At 43.0% G+C, this 25,749-nt stretch overlaps 1 protein-coding gene across 1 annotated transcript; it reads right to left on the bottom strand.

Annotated features, from left to right (window-relative positions):
- sh3bp2 (SH3-domain binding protein 2) lies at window positions 1-20,427 on the bottom strand. Its single transcript, XM_064307868.1, is given in 14 exon segments — window positions 1-138; window positions 828-887; window positions 1,328-1,403; window positions 1,671-1,726; window positions 2,349-2,457; window positions 2,731-3,074; window positions 3,077-3,309; window positions 3,778-3,849; window positions 4,426-4,511; window positions 5,765-5,832; window positions 6,425-6,542; window positions 10,024-10,126; window positions 10,726-10,871; window positions 20,183-20,427. Coding segments are annotated over 14 exon segments (1,635 nt in total). The 5' UTR covers window positions 20,209-20,427.
- Window positions 20,428-25,749: the final 5,322 nt, after the last annotated feature.

Genomic DNA, 25,749 nt, shown 5'->3' with positions numbered 1-25,749 from the left:
TCACCTGGGGCCGGTGTAGCCGTAGGGCTTCTGCAGACACAGGGAGCCGTGGTTGGGGAGGGCGTGGCTGTAGTAGTGTTCCACAAGGGCGGCCAATGAGGGGAAAGTAATCTCCGCCTCCAGGTAGATTTTGGAATTCTGGGGAAATCAGAGGCAAGAGTCAAACACGGATGCTGTATACACGCGTTCTAAGCATGTGTTTTCTGGTGTTCATTCCATCCAGTTATTCTAGTTTAATTCATCTACAGTAAACAGCTGTACACACCAGTGCTGGTTCATGCTTGTGTCAGACCACAGCAGAAAGATTCTCATCAAATGCCCTTCCACAGTATACAGCTGCAGCTTGTGACTTTTTCAAAAAATGTCAGTTTAAGTAAATCAGCATGCTGGGTAATGCAACAGTTCAGAGCAGAAGCTGACAAATAAATAAATGACACGGAGTTGCCCATCCGATTATTATTGGCTATCTGCGTGTTACATGGTGTTATATTCAAATTGATCACATGGCAACGTAATGGCAAGTGCAGTGTTTGTTCATGATTCATGGATTCTTATACGGCTTCGCTCAAACAAGCTTTGATTTCACCACACACCAACACATTGGCAGTTGTGTTCTACATAGGACAAGAATAATTGCTTAGGAATTCGAATTGTATCATTGCATTTATTACAATTATATGATTAAAAATACATGTACAGCAATTGAGCAAGGGAACATACTAAAATCATTAATTAATTATTATTATTATTATTATTACTAATACTACTACTACTAATAATAATAATAAGAAGAAGAGGAAGAAGAAGAAACACAGTCACACACTTACCTCCTCAAACAGTCTGTAGTTCCTGGCCTTCTTTAAGCTGACATCCCACACCACTAGGACCTGTGTTCATGTAAAAAAAAAAAAATACAATTCCCATCAAGCATTTTATCAACCTCTTATAGGCAGCATAGACAATGACTGGGGAAGGGTGAGGAAATTTTTAGAGATTTACATTTTACAAAATTTTTATCTCTCTGGATATGGATAACGTTTTATTTAGATTTTCCCTAGTAAGGCAAAAATATTCTTTCTAGACTATACTGTGTGTGTGTGTGTGTGTGTGTGTTTTATATAGTCCATCTGTCTAAACTGATCATTTTACATTCTGATTGTAAAATGAAGTAAGGCAGATGATGGTTGGATTTTGGTCTACAACTCATCACTGTAGAAGAATGAAGTCCATTCAGACATAACTGAATTAACTGGCATTTACAGTATTATGTCACTGAACTGGTAACGTGAGATGTTCCTTTGCGCAGAGGAAGCTGTACTGACTTTACCTTCGATGTCTTTGTCCCAGAGTTCCTGATGCAGTACAGACCATCCTGTGGAGATCTGGCCGTTTCTTTAAATAACCTGTAATTACAGGGCGTTAGTGATTTATGAATGTGGCCATGCCCGAGGATGGCTTTGCTCAGGAGACAAACACTCAAGGCTACGGCTGCAATTCCAAAAACTGCCGTGAGAGGGCAGAAAACACAAAAATACAAGGAAGTAACACCAAAACACACCAAAACAATTCTAACGGTACATTGTTAGAGGGAAGGATTATAGAAAACAAACTTCCTGCTACATGTATGTCTGCTCATTTTTGAAATATAGTGGAAATGTCTGATGTCTTACTTTTCAACGTCACTGGTGTCAGTTGTGTCGATGAACACAGAATCTGGCAGTTGCACCTAGTGAGGAACAAACAGGAGAACAATGTTGACCTTTCGTACGCATAGCTGATATTTCTGATATTAACACCTTTTTTTTTTTTCAACGTCATTGTATTGTAGGGGCACCACAGAAGAACTTTCATGCAACAAACAGCATTGACAGCATGTGAGGGGAAGTGGAAATGAGGGGGAAGCTTGGTGCTCACGCAGACAGCACAGTGTGTATAAATAACCAGACATAGCCCTCTGACGTTCAAAATATTAATCACAAAGGACTCATTCCTGACTGGCCCATCTCTGTCTATGATAGGTTGACACTGAGGGTCAAAGATCAGAAAACAGCCATTCTGGAGGCTTGGGGTGTGCTGCAGTAGTTATGTTACATTCTGATATGATTTATTAGCTTTAAATGTTTCACTCTAAACAGGTTACAGCATTCTGGAATGATCTTTCAGATATTTTTGCTGTCTTGGTGTTATATCCTAATAAGAGACTGGCACATTTAATAATTGGTTTTCCCCAGTACACAAATGTCCAATCAGCAGCCACAGTGATGGCACTCAGCAAGCATGCATTCAATAAAGCAACGTTTCAGTTTTTAAAAGTTATTCTGGTCCTGAAGGCAGCTGCGCTCACTCACGTTTTCGTAGTCTTCGTTGGAGTCGTCACTGCACGACGACTTCGTCCGTAAGTGCGTTGGCATCTCGTCCACCGAGGATCGGAAACTTTGCCCGTCGGGACATGACCTTCTGAGGAGAAAAGCAGTGGACTGTTGGCTGTGACCCTCATAGTGCTGAACGTCAAATCAGGAATCCAAATGGCTTTGAAACACTACTACTTCAATCAGATAAAGTTAAACTACAATGTTTTGGAAAAAACTTTTTTTATAATATGGAGGATTTATGGCTTGTTCATTTGTACAAACAGCTCTATTTATGAACTGTCCTGATATGTGAATGGAATCTCTCACACTGTCCCAGGAAAAAGGGGGAGGGGGGGTGATGCTGAAAGAAGGTTCTTACTGGAGGGAGGGTCCTTTGGGTGTGGGCTTGGTGGGAGGGAGGGACATGGGCGTGGGCTTGGGCCCCAGTGACGGCCTGTGCATGGGGGGTTTGAAGGGCGGAACTGTGGGCGGGGCCGGAGGCAGGGCCACCTGGGGCTTGGTCCGATGGTTGGGGGGAGGGGGAGGGGGTGGGGACCCCTTCTTGCAGACGGGCAGGGTGGTGGGGGCCGGGGGAGCGAGACGGCGGGGCCGCTCCCCCGGGACGGCATGGTGGAGGCAGGGTGGTGGGGCTTCTTCAGATTGGCTGGGGGAGGTACGGGGGGGCTGGGGCTTTTGGGCACTTGGATGGGTTTCTCCATGGGGGGCTTCACCAAGTGGGGGGCGAAAGGTAAGGTAGGGGGCGGGCCTTTGTTGGGGGGCAGTGGAGGGGGCGGTTTCTTGGGGACGGGTTCTGGAAGGTTCTTGGCGGGGGCTGGGGGCGGGAGGGGCGGGGGGCCTTTGGAGAACAACGGGGGGTTTTCCAGTCTTGGGTGGGCCTTGATGGACTGCACTGGGACTGGGGGAGGGGGGTATGACGGAGGGGGCACAGCGGGCCGATCTGGAAGACAAAAAACACTGATCAGTTTATCTGAGTTGACCAACCCTAGCTGTTCTGCGTGCTTCTTTAACACTATCTCTACCTCTTTCAGGGAAGGTCCGTGGTGTATTAGCATATCCAATATGCCATTAGAACAAGAGCAAGGACATAAGCATCCAGATTAGCATCAGTAACATGCCAGTGATGAAGCCTCCGAATGAACCTTTATTTGCAAATTATACACCATATGCCAGAAATGAGTAGCACGATGACTTACTAGCAGAAAGCCCAGAGGTGACGGATAGACTGAATAGAAAAACTGACTTAAAGCATTCATGGTAGTTTTGACTTGAGTTATGATCATAAACACAGAGTTTATTAGAGTTCACTTGAATCGTGATGGGACAACTTCGAAGAGCTATACTGTGACAGCTAACAGCTACACTTCGGTTTCGACAAATATGAAATGTTTATGGAAATCCGGTGTACCTGCTGAGTTCTGTGACCCATCTGGCTTTAGGTAGTCTTCTTCATCATCTTCATCATCATCAACAACATAATCTAAAAAAGTAGATTGTAAAATACGTCAGCTGTTAAATGTGTTCTTTGCTAAAAATCAAGCTTAGTTTGGTTGAAAAAACAAGTCCTACAAACCCTCATATGTGCATTAGGCAGTGTACTTATAGTGCAAATACTTATTGTTATAGAGACCCAGCATGAGTGATCTAACATTACCTCGTAGGAAAGTTATAGCAGGTGTGAAATATTAAAGATTGTTTAAACACTGAAACTAAAACATTTGTGGAAAAAGTTTAAAACGAACAAACTGATAATAACCCAGACTTCCACTGTGTAAAAATCAGCGTTAGCACAAAGTTATGAAAACTTAAACAGGCCGTTTCAGTAACCTTGATTCTTCAAGAGATCTCTGGAACAAAAACCAGCACGTACAGGCGTCCCCCAGGACCAAATTTGTGATCTATTACTTCCGCTAATTGTATTTAAGTGTTTATTTTGCTGATGTCCACGGTGTAAGCAGGATAAACCACCCATTTTGGCTCTGAACCACAGCCCACGACCCTGGTTCATTTACAGTTTTAACACGTGGCCATCCGTAGCCTGCTGTACAGTACATACCCTCCTCAGGCGCATCGGCAGAATATCTGATGTCCAGGGGGCGCTCTACGGACCCATAGAAACTGTCCGCATCAGAGTCGGGATCACTAAAACAAAATAGCCATGCAATGGGCCCTTTATTTTCAATCTGAAAACTCTCATTTGTTCAACACATCTTCTCAATTTGCTGAGCTCAGTACGAAAGTGCAGAAATGGCTAACTAATAGTACATTGTACATCACCTCTGCAGAGCAAAGGTGGGCCTGTGCCTATTTCTACATCTCATGCCAACTTCTGCTCGTAATTATTTCACTTTCCCAGCGATGCAAGTGACCTGATATTTTTGCCGATTGATTGCATATAGAATGACCATTTCTTGTTTCATGAACAGTTTTACATTTTAAATATTGTTTTGAACCGAAAAAAGAAGAAAGCAAAACTCTGTAATAAATTTCCTCAGAGCAGTCAGATTGAACAGACCTCTAATTTAACTGAAAAGGAACAGGAAAGCAGCCATTCAAAATGCAGTCAAAATAACAGGCCTGGGCTTATCAGAAAGAGGAAGAGGCCGTAGCTGTTACAGTTCTGTGAGAAACTACAGATATGGGAAGGAAGGGAGCCTAAATTAGAAATGACCTCCACAGTGAAATAACGCCGCCCACAAGGCCTCTAACACTATATGTAAGAGCGCATCTTAAGCACAACAAGTATGGAATTTATTTATCACTTTACAGCGTGGGCCTATGTTCAGCATTAATGCATATTGCCATTCATTGTTTTTGAAAATATTATAATAGCAAGGTTACTCTTTGTAACAGAACCGGTTGTTAGCATGTGAAATATGGCAATTTTCTTGTTGGTTTGTTAATATTATTATCACTTGTTTCTGTTTTGTAATGTTTGCTATTGCTGTGAATAGTGCTGGTGTGGGTGGCAGTGTAGCATGGCAATGAGAATGTAATGTAATGTAATGTAACCTCAGAGGTTGCAGGTTTGATTCACAAGTGGAGCATGGTCACTGTACCTGAGTGCAAGGTATTGCAACCCAAATTCCAGCTGTATGTTTAAAAAAAGTCAGCTTTGCAAGAAAGTTGTTCTTGAAAAGAGAATCTGCTAAATGTAGTGTATATTCTGTTTCATTGTTTTTGTGATGTGCATTTGAAAAATAAAAAAAGTGAAATGAAGAAAACTACAAGATATGGAAACTCTGAAGCCAGTATCAATAATAAATATTTGGTTAGCCCTTTGGCTAACAGCAACCTTAATTTCCACATTCATAGAAAAAACAGATGACCACAGAAGCCATCTTATGAGGGAAAAATGTCACTAATTTTATTCGTATTACAAAAAACACGCTTACCTCTCAACTTGTGACTCCTTCCTGTCGTGGTAGTAGTCGATTTCTTGCCTCAGACGAAGCATCCAATTCTGCCCAGGGAAGCCAGGCGTTACAGTTAGGGTACAGAAATATTTAGGTACAGACATATTTAGCACAAATGCAGCTTGTATTCCAGTCTCTGCTTTTGATTGTTTAATTAGCCCCAACCATTTATGTGATCTGCCGCTCTTTGCAAAGTCATGTGCCACAGCTACGGCTTGCATGCGTATCCCTGGTGAAAATGTTCCACTGTGGACTGATACACTAGGGAAACACCACTGGAGTACTGTATGTAGCTTGAATAGTTGCTTGAAAAAAATGAAGATACATGCCAGACCTCCAAGACTGCACCCCTGTCATAGACTGAGGTAATGTATGTTCATCTCTTGAACATTGAATGATTGTGCTGTGGCCTTAAAATACTTTAACTGTCTCTGTGTTTTCTGTGGTCTGTAATCCAAGTGCTAGAGATTCCATTTTCCATCAGTAACATGAAGATTGGTTCTTGGAATAAAGACCATTAGTAATTTTTTGGAACCTACACATAAACCATTATTATTTGAGACATCCACTTATTTTTGCCCAACCAAAGCTGATGTCACAGGGCGCCATCTGGTCACATGACCAAGGCCTCTGCCTCACCTTCCTCTCCTCCTCACTGGCTGCAGAGAAGTACCATGTGCGGTGTTTCTTGCTGACGTGGACGATCTTGAAAGGGAAGACGTTGCTGGAGGTTGTTTCCTCCGCTGCCCTCATCACCCTGTCAGCCAATCAGGAGAGGAGAAATAAAACAAATCAGGAGGGAGGGAGGTAAACATTTGAATTAAAATTTTGACCTGAGCACATAATAAAACAGTTATGTTCTTTAAACTGCCGTTTTGTTTTTCTTTAATATTTAAGAGTAAAATAAGCATTAAATGGGGACAGAGGGGTAATGGACCACTGTTGGTTATATTTACAACTATTTAAAATGTTATATAGTGTGTGTGACCCCCATTCTCCAATTTTCCCAGTTTGTCTGGCAGTTCCAATATCTGTTATGCCTGTAATGAGTTTTTAATCACAGTTTACATAACATGCGCTCCCTTCTGACTCTGTATAAACAAATACAATAAAAATAATTGCAATGTAGATTTTATTCACTCTTATTAATACCAAATCCCAATTCAAGGATTAAATACTGATAATAATCTCCAACTCTGTAAACATAGTTTACGAATACAAAAATGTATTCAAAAACAATATTATAATTGCAATACAAATTCATTCACCAACAATGGTATTTCTCGCATAAAAATGGGTGGGTGACCATTAAGTATCCAAATGATAAAATGACAACACCCAAAATTACTTTTCCTAGCCTCCACCCCTGTGCCCATGGATTTGTAAACATTTCACTAACTGGATCATTAAGAATCTTGATCATGTGCGAGATAATAATTCCTATTACAGTAAACAACAAAAATGCAGTTTCAGTGACGGTTAAAAGCAGGCCACCAGTTTCCTCAAGAATGAGAGCTTGCTAGACGGGCGATAAGCTGTGCTGGCCTGGCTCGCCTGCGGCCCAGACCCGTGCTATTAAAGCGCTATTTATGCAGCACCACAGAGGGGACGGCCACGCGGTCCGTAATTACAGAGTCAGACGCTGCCACGTGGAGCCGACCGGGCTCTGGCAAAGCTGACTGCAGAATGCTGGGAACTTCCACAGCTATACAGCAGCATTAGCCCTTTACAGCGCATTCACTTTAACCCTGTGAAGAACAGGTTTTTTAAATGTTCTCTTCGCAAAATTCGCAAAAGTGTTCTAGAACTCCACCGCTTTCAATTACCAGTAGTGATTGTTACATCAGCATTAGAATGTCTAACAACATTCACCATTCACCTTACACCTTAAACGGTTAAAATCCATTTTAACCCAGTTTTTTTTTTCCCCATCTCGATATTTGGAATGACTTATTGTATGTGTAGGATCATCTCAGGGCTGCAAAGTCAGCCATTTTGGAGCGTGCAGACAACCACAAGCACCTCTGCCTTAGTGCCTGTGGCCAGCCACTGTTTTCTTACACCCTGAAGCTGAATTGTGCAGTCTTTACACCACTTCATACACAGAGAAGACCATGGGTTCCATCCACACACTGGAGTCGATCCTCATCAGATACCAGAACATCCACTCACTGGAGCAGTGCCTTATCAGATACCAGAACATCTTCTGCATTCATGGCTTTAGAGGCAAATTCATTGTGATTTCACTGATTTGTTTGTGCCACAGAAATAAAACAGATTAAATTCTAAAGGACAAGAAAACAACAGCAACAGAGGTATACCCTGGCTCTTCTGCAAGAGCGCCATGCTGTTACCATGGGAACTAACATCTGAAGGCGGTTCTAGCAGCAGCAGTCGAAACCCTAAGACCTTTAAAGGTGACGAGTGACACGACGCAGCTGTCCTGCAAGACAGGATGTGGCCTACGGACACTGCACATGCAAAACAGAGATACACGAAAGCCACACTTGGCCTAAATTAGGATGAACATGAAACCTATGAATCAGGTATGAAAATTGACCATATAGCATCCAGATGTCAAATATATATATATATATATATATATATATATATATATATATATATTTGGAATTGACTAGCTGCATCGTCTTTTAGTTTCTGTTTCTGTTTCTATAATTTGCACTTATTCCCTTATCAGTGTACATGAAAGAAAGGATAAAGCATGCAGGGGACCTTTATGGTTTAGTCAGCAGAGAATCAATAGAGAATCCCCAGTGAACATTTTTGAGGTGAAAATTCCCCCCTGATCCTGAAGACTTTATGGAAGATTTACTGCACACAGAACCATAAAATCTGTAAATGTGATAAAGGCAGGGGATAAATACTTGGTTAACCTTAATTACCATGTATATTTCACAAAAAACTTTGGGCTCGAAGGTGCAATATCACAAATATGTGATTACAATGTTCTTATCTGAACATTCTAATGCTGATGTAACAATCACTACTGGTAATTGAAAGTGTAGGGGAATCAAGATGTTCCCAAAAACAGGTAAAATGACCGTTAGCCCAGGAAGAAGCAGATCAAAAGTTTGTAGTAAAAACAGGAAGATTTATTACGCAGCCGGCTACGGGAACAACTCAGCAAGGAAGTTCAAAATAGTATTGGTGGGTGATCAGATTTATACAGTTTACAGTAGACTGGTATTTGCATATTGTGGAATTGTATTGTTGAAAGGGAGCACTGCCTCTGATTGGTGATAGAGGCTGTGCTTCCTTCCGATTGGACCATTCAAATTCAAATCCATCCTACCTATTCAAACAGGTACCATTCACATTGAAATTGAATACAACAGGGGGGCTCACCCCCTTCCCCCCTGGGGCCCAGCGGAAACTTCCCAAACGCAGAATACACAAAACTGTCTGTTTCCCAACAAAAGCAATGGAACTACAACATTGACTTAGAATTTTGAAAAAAAAAACATTCCAAAAAACTACTCTTCAAAGGGTTAAATTGCTGTTGGTGGAAAGGTAATGCAAGCAGGAACTTCAGCGAGTGAACACTTTGAGACCAGTTGTGAGAATATTTGGGAAGATTTTCTGCTTGAATATTCCTCTTCCAGATGCAAGAATAGAACAGTTTTTAAAGCCTATGGCCTCCCAAGTTGAAGTTGTGGGGGGCAAGTTTAGTTATGTTGAGGTTGTGGGGGGGAAAAGTCACTCATATTGAAAGGTATGGACAGAGGCTACAAAGTCAGTTGACTAAGGAAGCATTGTGCTCCAGCTATGCGCTTTGGCTAAAATGACTTCTAGCATACCGTTTTAGCAAATGCTGTTCCTAAACCAGCGACCAAAAAATAAATAAATAAAAATAAAACGGCTCACAAAGTCAAATGATGGAAAATAGGGATGTGCGATCAGGGAAGGTGGGGTAGACACAGGGCAGAGCTGCCTTCACTGTGTCTGATTTCAGTGCACTGGAAAATGTCGATGCATTGTACCAGCTGAGGAAATACTGTATCTCACTGCGCATTACTGGTATTTATATTAACAAAAGATATGTATACTATGCAGAAAATGTGTTGTGAAAATAATGGTTAATGGCCCGTCATACGCAATTCAATTATTTTAATTTTGTTGTATTTTCACAAGGGAGGCGGTGCCTACCATGCCTACCATGGCTGCACATCCTTGAAGGAAAGGGAAAACAAGTGTGAATGAGCAGGACGTGTACAAACCTGTTGTAGCCCATGAGAGAGAACGCCCCCTGTGGCGAGGGGGAGGTACTGCTCTTGAAGTAGTACAAGCAGCCCTTGTGAATGATGATGAATCGCAGCGGCCCTGTGGGGATAGACACACACGCCTATTACAAGGTGCTACATCTGGAAACCATTCTCCTAAAAGCACGTCTGCTTATTTAAACAGGAGTTAAATAAAGGGGATCTGCTGGGGTTGCATAAACAAACTGTTGGTAGCGTATGTAGAAAGACCATGTGGAGCCACAGCAGGCTCTGGCTACTGATTTGGGAAAGCGAGTGTTATTTAACGTGTCTCAGTGAGAAATTCATATAATCACCAACAAGACTTTACGCAAGCCAAGGCAGCTGCAGTTACCCTGTGTTTTCCGCCACTGGAGAAGCATACATATTGCATTATAGTAAATGTGGATTTTCATTTACATTTTGGCATTTAGCATTCTCACATACTCAGAATGACTTTCAAAAATGTATTTTTTTTAAAAATAAATCATGGCATTGAGCAGACTCTCATATGGAGACTTACTAAAGTGCATAAAAAAGGTCAAGCAAAAAGCAAAGACAATGGTAATGACTCACAACTGAGAGCAGAACCTGAAATTCATCACACTTAGTGCCACAGGAGGTACAAGAAGCAGATTCAGGGTACTGTAGAAGATGGATTCGGGGGGTACAGTTACTCACATTTCAGGAGGCTGAACTGGCTCCCCCCTTTCTTGTGTAGGTACCCAGACTTGGACACCCCCCCTGGCATGGTCAGCAGGTTCTGGGCCCCGATAGCCCTCATGGGGACCGGCCAGGATATCTCTGTACAGTTGGTGGCCATGTTTCTGTGGAGGGGAGACACACCATCAACTAACCTGCTAGCCATTCCTTGAATGAATGACTGACTGACTGACTGACTGAATGAATTAATGAATGAATGAATGAATGAATGAAATTTGCTTTGCACATGACCCTAAGCATAAACACAGTATAAAAATAAAAATATATCACACATTAGAAGATTATACTGCCTATACAATTCCAATTAATTACAAAATAATCGATACCATGATATTATTCAGAATAATCAACAATCACAACATCTGTTGATGAGTCTGAATATGAGTCTTGGGTATGAAAGAAGTAAGTACTCTCTTTGTCCTTGTTCATTTGATATTTGATATCTTTGGCCAGATGGTAGTGTAATTGTTTTGTACTGCACGACTACTGGATGGGAAGGGTCAGGCAGTATCTTGGGAGACATGACCAAAACAAACATCAAGCACAGCGGGGTGCCATCTCTTCCCTAGAAGCATCGGCGACCGTACACATCTGCCTGGGCTGAGGCCACCGCCTAGCCACACGCTAGCTCCCCTGAAACACAGCGGGAGCATGAGCCAACTGTCCTTCCTACCTCACTCGCTTTCCATTCATTTACACAGCTGGGTTTCCGCCCGGCCAGACACTGTGCGTTAAAAAAGGGCAGGACCACTGCTCCATGGCGCTGCCCAGAGATTTTACAGAAATGCCCCCCACCTCCCTCCCCCAAATCCACCCAGACAGCAAGCGATTCCAGCCCGGCAGCGCTGACTTTGGCCCAAAACTGGTACAGATCCGGGACGGAGTCGCTTGCTATCTGGACACAAATGGAAACAGACAGTTTCCCACAGTACTGTACAGGTGCACCCAAGTAACCCAGTTAGTAAGCAAACAGTGGCCCGCCATCGGCCTGCCAATGTTTTATGAACAGGCATTAACTGGCGGGCCGTTACAAAAAAGAAGTTTGCCTTGAGTACACTTAAGTGTGCCTTAAGGACACTTACTGTAAGTCTGCCTTAAGTACTCTTAAGTGTGCCTTAAAAATCCCAGGTAGTATACTTAAAGTGCACTTTCACTTTGAGCAAGCTTTAAAAATATTTGAAGTCTACCAATTCATGACACAAAAGAGCTGTTCTAGTAAATTAGCTGCTGAAGTTGTTTCCCTGACTGTTAAGAGTGTGTTGTGTGTACATTTACATGACAATCTTGTTAAAACAACCATTTTTTGTCAAGCAGTGCTGAAAATGATAGTAGCTCGGAATGTCAATCAGATGAGTATAAGAATAAAAACATTTCTTATGATTCAATCTCCTGCTTTATTTAACAAAATATTTGAGTGAAGACACCCATGTTTGTTTATGTAAACATGCATATACACCTGTGTTGGTTCTCTCTGTATTAGACCTTGGCAACACATATTCTCCAAGGATGCATGTGCAGTCTGCAGCTATAACTGAATATAAATGTCAGATTTGATACATAACAGGGGGTGATTAAACAGTTTAGAGCAGGAAACTGCAGTGAAATCCTCAAGCAGAGTGGCCCTCGTTGTGCAGAAACTGGCCCGGATCTAAAGCCAGGTGCAGCATGACCTATGACTGCCTGTGGTCTGAGCAGGAATTGAACCCGTAGCCTCCGTCGTCACACAGCGCAGTTTCCCAGAAAGACGGGCACTGAGCTCACGGCATGAAAGTGCCCACGTTCAACGTGCACGGAACATTCTAGCACAAAACTCTCCAGGGAGTTAACAACACTAGCACGATTGTGCAAATAATTGTTTTTTACATTTTTTAAATTTTTTAAAGAGGAGAAAAAACTTTGAGTCCTTTTCAAAGCTACTCCTTAAGAAATACTGTTTTTACTGGCTCGTCTCCTGTCACCTCTCTTCTCCGAGATTCTTTCCCCTCTGAAACACAATGACCTCCATACATTTTTCCTGAACTTGACTGGGTCCAATATTCAGATGTAACAGGTAATGCAACTTTCCTCCTTCTAACTGCAGCTGAATTCCAGGCAATGCAATACCAAAATCCCAGAGAAGCTGGTTTAAATGGCTTTGTAGAAGCATCAAGGTATGGAGTAAATTCAAAAGACCAGAAACAGTTCCTCCCCCCAGTTTAAGATCAAAAATAGAACACAAAAATGTATTGTGCTATAAAACACATCCCCAATAAACTTTTCTATAAACTGAAATGAAAATAACCAAGCTGTAGTAATGCAATGCAGGTGACACAGAGGTATAGACAACACAAAAGAGGTGAGAAACCTGTATTACATTCAGACTGGTCATACACAGAAATACAAGCAATACATGCAACCAAATATTTCAAACACATGCGTTTGCAACACTGGCCGTCCCTGGGTAAAATCAACAGAGGAAAGTCTCTCTCCCACCTCTCCATCCGCTTACCTCCGGCCGGTTCGCCTCTGAGGCGTCCGATTGGTCAGGTTCTCCCTGGACATGCTGAGAAGCGCGGTGGCACCCGGGTGGAGATCCACGAGTGAGCGAGCGAGTGACCGTGCGGCGCAGCGTAGCGCTGGCTTCTAAACTCTAACCACCCCAGGACGCAACGCAGGGGGAGAAGAGCGAGAAAGACTCAACTGAAACCTTGGCAGCCCCCCCTCCCCCCTCTGTGGACAGGAAGGGATGGGAGCGGAGCAGGAAGAGGGACGTTTCCCCAGGCAACGCTTGCTGATCGCGTTCTGGCATCTTTCCTTCCTCTGAAGCCCCTTGCCAGCCGGGACGGCAGACGGACAGGAACCTCGGCTCTCTCCTCTGCTGTGCGGCAACCGGCGAAACCCCAGACGGAAATAAAAACAGCTGATCCCGCAGACCAGGCGGGATGGGGCGGGACGGGGCAGGGCTAACGGCCCAGACTCGGATACAGCCGATCCGGGGCATCCTCAAGCAAAGGGGGGTAATTTAACTTTCCCGTCGGGCAGGGTGGAAAGGCACTCCAGCGGTATTCTCTGCTCCCCGAATCGGAAATCTTATCAACAAACGGCTCAAGTTCCACCAGCGGTTCCAGACGCCGCACGTGTGGACCCTCCCTCGCGACCACGAAAGGTAGCCATTTGCATCTCGGACGCAGCGGGGGTGACCTTGCCCTGACCCCTCCTCTGAGGGGGGGGGACCCGGGTCTCAATTCGGCCCGCGGCAGGGTTTTGTCTCCTCTGCTGCAGAGTTTTGAAGTCTGAGCTGTTTTCATGTGGGAGCAGGGGGATGGGGCGATAGTGCTCCTTCCCCTTCCCTGGGTTTCCTACCACACACACGATGGATGTACATTTCCATTTTTAACCTACCGAAGCAAACCCAGTTTTTAATGATGGCCTCCACAGTAGCCAAAAGGAAAGAATTCATAAACTTTACAGAGACGTGTTAAAAGTGTCGTGGAAAAGATTTGGCAAAGAGAGCAAACTTTTTCTTGTCACTGTGAATGTTTAACCTTGGAAGCTCATGGCCTTCTCAGAGTGAGGCTTGAACATCGCATGATTTTAGTGCCCACAGGTTGCCTCACTTGCCCAAATCCTCTAACCACATCCCCACACTGCCTTAGTACGGTCACACACTGTTTGCTCTTGGGCTGCTAGGAACACAATGACCGTGTACGGATGGGTCGGCCACGGTGGACCACAGCCACCTACTATAAATAGTATCCATTTGTCTTGACTGAACCACTACATCCAATTGAGAATCCCCACCTAGGCAATTCTGGCCCACCTAGTTCTATGCAGGCCCAAATATAAGAATATTTCTGGCTACAATGCTGGTACAGAGGAAGAGGAAACACATTAACTCTACCAAAGTGCACTTGGACTTTCCTGACCTCATATATGCTCTGGGAGAGATGACAGACATTATTTGGTGGCATAGACAACTGGGGTATTAAACAGATCAGTTCAGAACAAGAGGTCTGGGTCACTCAAAATACTTCCGTACCAGCTGGTCTAAATTACGGTAGCTTACTGGAATTAGAGTAAGAGAGCTAGATGGATGAAAAAAAATCAAACTTTTACCCCCACAAACCCGTTAGTTGTTAGAATGATTGTGTGCACCTGTGGCTGATTATCTGCCTTTTCTTCTCAAGGGCTGCTCTGCTGAGATTACTAAACAGAAGTAAGCAGTTACAGCAGCTTCAACAGTCAGGCCACTTCTCGCCAAGACCCTGTTCTATTACGTCAGACCAAGAGTGTGAGATTGAGCGCTGAATAAAGACCTTAATCTGCTTTAGTGTTAATTATCCTCTCCCTAGTTTATAGGTCAACAGGGCAAAAAGGACCAGTAATGACTATACATGATTATGCATCTGCATTCAGCAGACACTTGTATCTGCTTACACAACTTAAGTATTTACAGTATTCACAAAGTATTGAAAGCCATTTGAGCCATTTAAAGCCACTATCGTTACAATAGAAAAATATTACATCATTTCATTGTTAGGTAATGTTATGATGACTATGGTTCTTAATACAAAGATGACTTAGAAAGTATGAATTGTTCTACCCAAGTTCCACAGAATGTCACATACAACTTACTGGCAACTTACAGGCAACCTCAGATCAGGCAGCATCAGATGACCCTGATGGTTATTATTTAGTCATGAAAAATATGTTGTGCCTAATTCATTTAGATGTGTGTCTAATACATATTAAATATTTACCGGAAGTTTCAAAATGGCAGATTTGTTAGACTTTTTTTGTTGTTGCTAACATTCCTGATAAGAATGAACATACTGTAAATGTTCCATTCACTATTAAATCTATTTTCATCTTCAGTTATCAAAACTGAATGACATTCTAAGGCTATTCCCGACATGTTGCTTGGAAATGTTTACCCTAGCATTCCAAACTTTCTGAGAGTGTTCTGAGAAATCGTTGGTTGGATAGCAAGAAGCATTGCTACCTTGATGGGCCAAAACATACTTTTTTTTTTGCCTACCACATACTTTCCTGTCATTAGTTATTCTGTAGCACGGTCTACCAGCGGTGGGTAACCCTGAAGCCACAGGATCTGCAGCTTAAAATCAACAACCATTTCAGACCCAAGAACCCAAGGAGTTGAGCAAACTATATAATTAACGACTTTAATTGATCAATTGACAACAAATTGACAACTGGAACCAGCACACTGTGCTTCTTTGGGAGCAGGGTTCCAGACCTCTAGGCCAGGGCTGCCCAACCCTGTACCAGGGGATCTACTATCCTGTAGTTTTTCATTTCAACCTTAATTTGGCACACCCGATTCTATTAATCAGCAGGTCAACAAGAAGCTCAAGACTGTCCCATTCCCTCCATTAAAGACAATATCAGAGGGTGAATTAACATAGCCGTGCCTGAATGATGTTTCAAGGCAGGAAGACGGGAGAGTTTGGCAGTTATGTTTACACACGATAATGTGTGGCATTTCCATAGCAACGTCTGGCAGCCCTATTTATATCTGAATAAAGGGCAAAGTCTGAATGACTGACTGTTCTCTCCTTCTTTTCCCCTTTTGTGCGATCACTACTGTAGATCACCTTTTTGGATTTGTATTGCGTTTATTTGTATATAATAAAGCTGAAGTCGTGTTTACACTCATCCTCACAAGGACAAGCATGTGGCCAGTAAAAGATCGGCTGAGCAAGGCCTTGGTTTCCTGGAAGCTACCGTCAAATTAAAAGAAGTTGTGATGAGGTCTGCCCATCAAAAATGGGGAACTAGGACTCGGTAGGAAGTGAAGTGTACATGGGACTGGCCAGAAGAAATGCATCTAATTCAACCATTTCCTGATTCGCTGAGACTAACAAATAAGGCCAATACTTCCTTCTGCACTACCGTCAGGGGGAAGATGGGTGATTCCCAACCAGAAAAGCTCTTATTTAGAACATTTAAGAACAGTCACATTGGTTGAAATTTAGTTTAAAATAGCAGGCACTTCAACTATAATCAATCAATCAGTTGCACGGTATGTCTTCTCATTTGATGCCACAGTTGCACAACTTCAATTTAAAAGCTTGCATTTGCTTTTAAATTATAGTTAAGGACAAATGTTGATTGAATACTGGCATGCCATGTGATGTTTAACACAAAGCTGAAGCCTCAGTTCCCTTTATATAAAAAACAAAACGGCGGAAACAGCGCTACCATTTTCATGAATAGAATAAAAGTTAAAAAAAAAACCCCAGAAAATCACACAATAAGCTTGTGAATCATAAAAAGGGAGAGAAAAGGCGATTAGCATCAAGCCCACGATGCCAGGGGGCCATGTGTTCCGTCTTAACCTTTTACCGCAAGCTTCCTGGCACTCACTTCCTTTGTTGCAGTTGCTCTGGTATTTTAATCTCCTTGCATGCCAGCGGCCCACAAGCCTCTTCATTTCAATAATGCAATCCGATCTCTGAGGAGTTCCACCCACGTGTCCTCCTTTGATCGTCTGTTTGGCTGCATGGCGCAGCCCCTGAGAATCGTTAGATGATGGAGCTGCACTGCAGGTGGGAGCGGGCAAACCAGAGATCACAGGCCGACAGTCTCCAATCACCAATCACCAGACAAGCTAAACACATCCCAACACAGAACAATGCTGAAATCCACCAATCAACAAAATCAACCAGAACACTGCTGAAATCCACCAATCACCACAATAAACCAGAACAATACAGAAATCCACCAATCACCATGATCCACCAGAACAATGCTGAAATCCACCAATCACCATGATCCACCAGACGATGCTGAAATCCACCAATCACAACAGTTCACCAGAACAATGCAGAAATCCACCAATCACCACAATCCACCAGAACAATGCTGAAATCCACCAATCACCACAATCAACCAGAACAATACAGAAATCCACCAATCACCATGATCCACCAGAACAATGCTGAAATCCACCAATCACCACAATCAATCAGAACAATGCTGAAATCCACCAATCACCACAATCAACCAGAACAATGCAGAATTCCACCAATAACCACAATCAACCAGAACAATGCAGAAATCCACCAATCACCACAATCCACCAGAACAATGCAGAAATCCCAATCGAACAATCGAATCCACCAATACCACCAGAACAATGCAGAATTCCACCAATAACCACAATCAACCAGAACAATGCAGAAATCCACCGATCACCACAATCCACCAGAACAATGCAGAAATCCACCAATCACAACAATCCACCAGAACAATGCAGAAATCCACCGATCACCACAATCCACCAGACCAATGCAGAAATCCACCAATAACCATGATCCACCAGTACAGTGCTGAAATCCACCGATCACCACAATCCACCAGAACAATACTGACATCCACTAATCACCACAATCCACCAGTACAGTGCTGAAATCCACCAATCACCACAATCCGCCAGAACAGTGCTATGCTTTGAATTGTATTTTGTTTCAGGAAATACTTGTGTGGTTGTAAAAGATCTAATCACTCCCCCACCCTGCAAGTTGTCAGGAAATTCCCATCTTTGCATTAGCATTGTTTTCTTAGGAACCGCCCACTGATGCAAGATTTACCCGTATTAGCTTGAATTTGAGAAATTATGTTTATGTGATTTTCAATTTCACTTACTGAAATCACTTGTGGTTTGTACCTGTTGTGTCTGTAGGAGGGGAATTTAAGGCAAATGTTGTCTATCCATTCAAATTGTACAGTCATGGTGCTCAATCTTAGATACAGAAAAGCTAACAGCACCCAGTGGCTACTGTATCTCCCTCCTGGTCCTGTTTTCTCCGGGTTTCGGTGGGTATTATTTGAATTTCCCTCCCCTGTTCAGCCTGCATTGCTGAAGTAACTACCGATCCTTCACACAAAGCATTTCTGCTTTGGGGCAGAAGTGGCTTTTCCTGTGCATCATTTCCTGTCTCCTAATATGTGCACAATCTTCTCCAAAGGAAGCAGTGCTCTCTAATTATAGACTCAAACAGACTCTGATGAGCTTCAAAAAATAAAAAATAAAAAACTGCAAAATATGTTGCAATCATGGGAGAAATGCTCTTTGCATGTATTCCTTCTGAGTACAATCATCACGTCATATTGCAATTCAAAAACCTCATTGACCAGATTCAAATTACTCAATTACATTACATATTAATAAGCCTCACATTTTACTTTGATTTTCATGCAATAACAAGAAAGTTCAACTAAATGGTGTCTATAACTATTCTAATGTATACCATTTATTTCTCATGATATGTTTTGAATTAGAGAATTGTGGCAATGCTAATGCTATTATTATTATATCAAGTCCACTTTATCTGGGAATTGAAAGACTGAATTTCAAAATGAAAAACCAGTATCACTAGTACCATCTTTATAGGTCATCCTTCTTTTTCAGTTAAATCCGCTGAAAGATGCTCTTGCCTCCACCTCTGACAACAAAGTAATAGGCAGGGATATTGTGTGGCTCAAACCAGCATGGCCGTTTAGGTTTAACAGCCTGGAACAGCGTTGTACGGATTCTGTACAGCATAACAGGTTTTTATTGGGAAAAATAGTTTGATGAACTTGGCATTTTCAAACTTACAGTTGGGAAATTCTTAAAACAGTATTGGTACATCCTCCACAATGTTTTTCTTGACTTAATGATAGCCACTAGGAGATATTACCATGCTGGACTATTTTTCTGTGACTCTGACAGTACAATATTTGAATGACGAGTACATTTTAAGACTCTGCTTTTAAGACGAGCATTTGCATAATTCACAACCAAACGAAAGCCTAACCGTAATATTCCACAACGCTCTTGAAACATTTTAGCTGGTAACTGCTGTTTTGTTATAGCTGCATATATGGCCACACACAAAATCTGAGGGAAGAAATGTATCCCAGCGTCCATGTTCATAACGTTCATACACACAATCCAACCACCACGTAACGTGACACAAATTCACTGTCACGCAAGGGTAGACATGGTAGTGCAGAAATTCCCACTGAAAGCGAAACCCTTATCAGACCGCGTTCCAAGTGTTCCTTTTCAGCCATTGCTTCAACTCGCGTGGTTCTGTTCTCACCTTCAACCAGTGAGCAAACTCTTTCCCACTGGAAGGACCCACGGCTACCCGAACATATCTAACGTAGAGCCGGACACGACTGCCTGTCAGATTTCATGGCTGGAGTCTTACCGCAGAAGCAGTACCCGACGTGTGTGCTGTCCTTGTTCAAGCATAGGACTTGGGCGCTCGCCATGCCCAAAGGCACCAAGCGATGATCTTCAAACCACCACTAAAGCTCACCACGTCCTTTCTCTCTTCTCAAACTCGGTGCCGTATTCTACAGCAAAAACGCTGCGTAGAGCTACGAACGCAGAGAAGAACGGGGGGGCTGGAAGCAGACTTACCTGAGATCCCTCCCATTGAAGCACATTCTGGAGCTCTGCTGGTTTGAGAAGGCAAACGATTTTTTATTTTTCATCAACATAGCCATGGGAGATGGAAGGACCACACAACCATGTTATCGCACTCACAGTGGTTAGCCGAGCAGACACAGCGGAGGGAGGAGGGCCTCACACGGCGGCGTTTGCTTTGTGACAAGTCATTTCCGCCAGGCTCTGTTTCATAAGGCCCCCCTCCTTCCCCCGGCCCCCTGTGTTGGCCGTCGTGCCGCTGAAGCTACTTCCTGTTCTCTGGAGGTCCCTGATTGGTCATGCCGATGCGTTCAGACCCAGAGCCCGCAGGCTGGCCAGTGACCGCCAGAGGGGCTTTCCATAGCTCATCGGAACAACTTCGGAAAAGCACAACTTGAAGCCGTGGACATAGCTAAATATGCTGATGCGGTAACACAGATTTTTGGCTTTTCGAAGACTGACAGTAAATGGCTTCTTTAGCCCCCCCCCCCCTTTACCCCCTCTCAGCCAAACTAACTTTTGTTTTCCCCGTGACCAATTCACTTATGACTATGGTTTCATTTGTGTCTCTTGATCGGGCCAAATGATCACGCATCAACCACATAAAGCTTCTGTTCTCGAGATGATGAGTTCATTTTTTCTTTCTGTCTTTCTGAAGCATGCAGGGTCGCTCTCTGAAAAATAACCCTGTTAAATTTCCAAAAACTATGCATGTTCAAAACTAAATTTTAGCTTAAAATTTACACACAAATCCCTCGATTCAAGACTCAGACTACACACACACACATAAAAATCTCAAGAGTCAGCATGTACTGTAACAATTCCATCATTCATACGTTAACAAACAACCTTTTACCAGTTTTTTGAGATCTTTGCTGCAGTAAGCAAAACAAAAGGTTGAAGAGCAAGAAGAAGACCACCGTGCCACCGTGTCTTTGAAGTCCGACGCACTTTGCTTCAGTGCACAACTTTAATACAACTGCAGGTGGGTGGGGAGAAGCCTGCCTGTTGTACTACAAATTTTGGGGGGAGTCGGTCAGAAGGCCCTCAAGGGGACACAAGAAATCGTTGTGTTGCTAGCACCTCGACATCCCGTCCCAAAGTGAGGCAAAACTACTGGACATGGTAGAGAGGACAATGAGGCGAAACACCACCATAGCACCGTCGTTCTCAAATTCATTCCTGGGGTCTACCCTGTGCATGCAGGTTTTTTTTACAACAAATATCTTCATGAATTGTGGTTCTTTTTTTAACCTGTGCTTAAATTTTTATCTCTTTTTCTCCTTAAACTTCTTTTAACACAATGCAGGTTTGGTTACTTCTCTATTTTTGAATGCTTTTATTTTGCACAAATTGATTCATTTCAGTGACCAGTTACCCAGGCTTTCAGCGATTAATATTTAAAAAAATAACTTCACCCGCCAGTCTATATATTAGCCTGTATATACAGTACCATATTGCTCATTGCAGAAAATGAAAGCACTATTTTGCCTGAGAATGGACCTAACTGTTGAAAGTTGTGGTGAGGGGGGGAGGGGGGGAGGGGTGGTGGTGGGCAAGACCAAGGACACCCGGACCACAAGTCTGTGGCACACCTGTTAAGCACCTGTACATGGAGCTGGAAAAACTCTGCTGTTTGATTATGCAACACTGAGACATGAGAGCAAAGCAAAAGCACACACACACACACTCACACACACACACACACACACACACACGCACAGGCATATGGTGGGAGGACACAGGATTCATTACAATTAGGTGTTATTTTAAGATGTCTTTTGATAAAATCGTTTTGCAATCTAGTCTGCTAGAGTTCTTGACAGGACAGCAGTTACAGGAAGCATACAGGAAGAGAACAGTACTGACCAATTAATTCATATTAACTGTAGTACTCGGTAAGCAGAAAAAAGAGGAGAAATCCCCTAACCACAAATACCCATAATACTGTTTGTGCCATAAACCACAAAAACACACCATGCAATACAAATGTGTCTCAGAATGATTCACCACAATGACACCTGCTGTGACTCACAAAAAAAGAAGTACAAGCTCACTAAATTATCCTAACTCCACCATTTTAAATGCACATATCAACTTTAGCAGTCTGCACGCTGTTAATAGTAAATATAGCACATTCACTGTCCACATTACTGAAGTGGCAGGAGATTAAAGAAATATAGCCGTGTTTTAGTCCATTTTAATTTCAGAGTTAAGTATGTATAAAGACGTTTTATATCAACTTCCCATATTAACTGCGCTAGATGTTGAATGATGTCATTTCCCCACAAATGCATTGCCTGCGCATAATCCAGAAGTGTCAAAGTCATGCATCCACTAGCTCAAAAACAAAAGGACATTGCCAATCATTTACATATCAGCATTACAGTACTTCACAGATGAGACTGCTAATTTGCAAATCAATACGTAACAGGTGATCAATATCTTGTCACTCTGGGGCAAATGATGTTTAATGACGTGCAAGAAAAAATGAAGCGCAACTATTGAGAAAAACCTACAGTCTGGGGCTGCTGGGTGGCTTATCCTGTTAAGGTGCCTGAATAGACTCCATGGACTGGTGACTGGTAACTGCTAAGGCACTGTTTTAGTTCATGAGTGGGCCCCACAGTCTGGTATCTGTGAAGTCACAGTTATAGTGCATGGAGAGTCTGGTATCTTTTAAGGCAAGGATGTCCAATCTTTTCTGAAAAGGGCCAGTATGGGTCCAGGTTGATGTCCAATCTTGTACAAAAAGGCTCAGTGTGGGTGTAGGTTTTTGCTTTAGTCCAGCACTAAGACACCCGATTCTACTTATCAAGGCCTTGATTGAAGACCACGATTACCCTTGTGTTGGGGCACTCTACTAGTGAGTGTATGGGCCCCACAGTCAGGTATCGAACTCAGAACCTGCCAGGATCAACTGTGGCAAGTAGCTCTGTAGGATGGCGTGTGATTGGTGCTGGAGCCTCCCAGGGAGTGTGGGTTTCGATTGACCGGAATTACAGCGTCTCATGACGCACCGGCGCACCCCGGTGGTCGCTCGGCCGCTCGCAGTCTGCCTGCTGAGCTGCACGGGACAAGTCATGGGAAGACTCACGTCTGTGCGAGCGTGACCCTCGACCACCGCGTAGTAAGGAGCAGCAGCAGAAATCGCGCTCTCGAATCGCAGTGGGAGCATGCTTGGGCATTCCACATTTGGGAGGAAAACAATGGGACAAAAGCTACTGTGCCTGAACATCAGTCGGTGACAGTGAGGATGAGTATGATACTTCATTCTTCCAGTATGAGACCGTCCCGCACAGCATTGCATTTTCACGGTCTAAGGCCTTAGCCCAGGGGCCTCAAACTCCAGTCCTGGAGGGCCGCAGTCTCTGTTGGTTTTTGTGATTTCCTTTCAATCAGCAGCCAATTTAAGCTTTGAAACATGGTGTGAAGGCTCTTTAGCCAATCAGTTACTTAAATCAAGCACTTAAAGGTGCAGTATGTAAGTTTGGAGAAATGAGTAACAGAGCTAGACTTTGGCAAAAAAAAACAAAAAAAAAAACTTTCCACCCCCTCCCCTCAGCTTTTACTCCAAAGCCTCTCCCTCCAAACACACAAGCATGCACACAGCCTGGCATCTGAGTACTGGAGAGGACAAGACGACTGAAAAAGTAGGGAGGCAGCACATCATGTGCCATTCACAGGTAGAAAAAAAACGTGTCATCATAATGTACGTACAAAATGAACATATAGTTCTAATTTACAGCTACGGGCTACAGCAAGCATGATATTATCGTCAAAAACTGTTGAGTCTGATGTAGTATTGCTGGCTAGTTAGCGGTGGCTGGCTGCTGTAACAAAGCTAATAAATAAATTAAAAAAGCAAGAAAGCTAGCGATGCTCCACACACAAACTTTATTTTTAATTAAACTGCATTTTTGCTAGAGCACATTTCACCAATAACGTTTGTCGATGAAGCAGCTGCAAGTAAGCAACTACATTTGTTACACAGTTTGGTTCTACAACAAATTTGAACAGAAATAGAAGAAGCAAGATAATTACCTGTTCAGCTTTTAAGCCCTTCAAATCTCTGTGCTCGGCATCGCTAAAAACCCAAACTAATATTCACTTGTCTTGTTTCTTTCTTGATTTAGTTCCTTTTTGGTCAAAATCATTTCTTTCTTTTATTACTTTTTTATCAGTATACGCCGTTGTAAGCAAACCCGAACAAGTCATTTTGGCAGATTTTTCACCTCCAAACAATCTATCCCACAACAATTTTGACTACATTTAAGCAATGAGCACATCCACCTTGGAAGCAAACTTTTCATTACATGCCAAATTCCTTTATCTTCCCAATTCTCAATATAAATTCCAACTTACATATACAGTTTTTCCCATCCCTGATGGACCTGCTTGGAGCAGGGATCGAGTGAAGAGGTAGCAATGACAACCATGTGGCTCAGAAACCCTGTCATTGGCCAATGCTATGGCACATCACCCTATGAGACGCAGTCTGGCTTTGTCTGTATAAACTGCAGCATAATGATTTCTCTATTCCCCCACCCCCCAAGCGGTTAAATCAACTTCCCATGGAGATTAGGAGAGTAAAAATCACTGGCCATTTTCGGACACTGAAGAGCAACCCCTTCAGACTGAAACTTGACTTTCATCTCAACCCCACTGCCAACACTTACTCTTTTCTTATTCTACCCACATACAATTGTGTCGAGATTTTAGGCTGGAATAGATAACCTACATTACATTTCATTACATTACATTACAGGCATTTAGCAGACGCTCTTATCCAGAGCGACGTACAACAAGTGCATTAGTCCAAAGTGCAGAGGTGACATTACAGCTTGAGAGATATTTCCATTGTAAGTCGCTCTGGATGAAAGTGCCTGCTAAATGAACATGCGATCATACTTTCATTTCATACAGTGGGACACGTAACCTTACGAGCCTGTTCATTTGCCATTATGTCATTTTGTCTTTCTGCAAATTCTCATCAAAGCAGAAGAGAAGGTGGGATTAACACAACTGGTCTGATTGCCCCTAAATTCTCAGTAAACGGCATCCCTCCTACACTGTGGTCACAACGCAGATGCCGTCACGCCTTTTCAAAGAAACATTTTCTGATTTCGAACAACCCGTGCTTGAAGTCTACAGGTTAAAGCACTACAGCCCAAGTGCTTGATCTAACTGTGCTGTCTCCTTACAGTGTCCCTGCCCTATCAGCCCTCATATTCTACACCAGCAGTCATCTATTGCAATAGTTTTTCAATTACAAAGAGCCTGAAGGCCATCAGCAGTCACCTACCGCAATAGTTTACCAATAACAATGAGCCTGAACGCCCATTCACTGGCGCATCATGCTTGGCTGCATCACAAATTCTGCCTTTTCATTCCCAGCAGCGGTTGTTACAAAGAGAGTCGAGTGTACAGTGCGAGAAAAGTCAGTCACACACGCTGAACTTACCATGGTGAGTCATGCTCAGATAATGTGGGTGAGTGTGTAATTAGTGCAGGCAGCACGTCACACGAACCTGGGGAGGAAGTAGTCGCGCTCCCTCGTT

This window comes from Anguilla rostrata, chromosome 14, assembly GCF_018555375.3.
Source record: "Anguilla rostrata isolate EN2019 chromosome 14, ASM1855537v3, whole genome shotgun sequence".
Lineage (NCBI taxonomy): Eukaryota > Metazoa > Chordata > Actinopteri > Anguilliformes > Anguillidae > Anguilla > Anguilla rostrata.
Note: the sequence above shows the minus strand (reverse complement) of the source record. Positions and strands in the feature narration are given on the sequence as shown.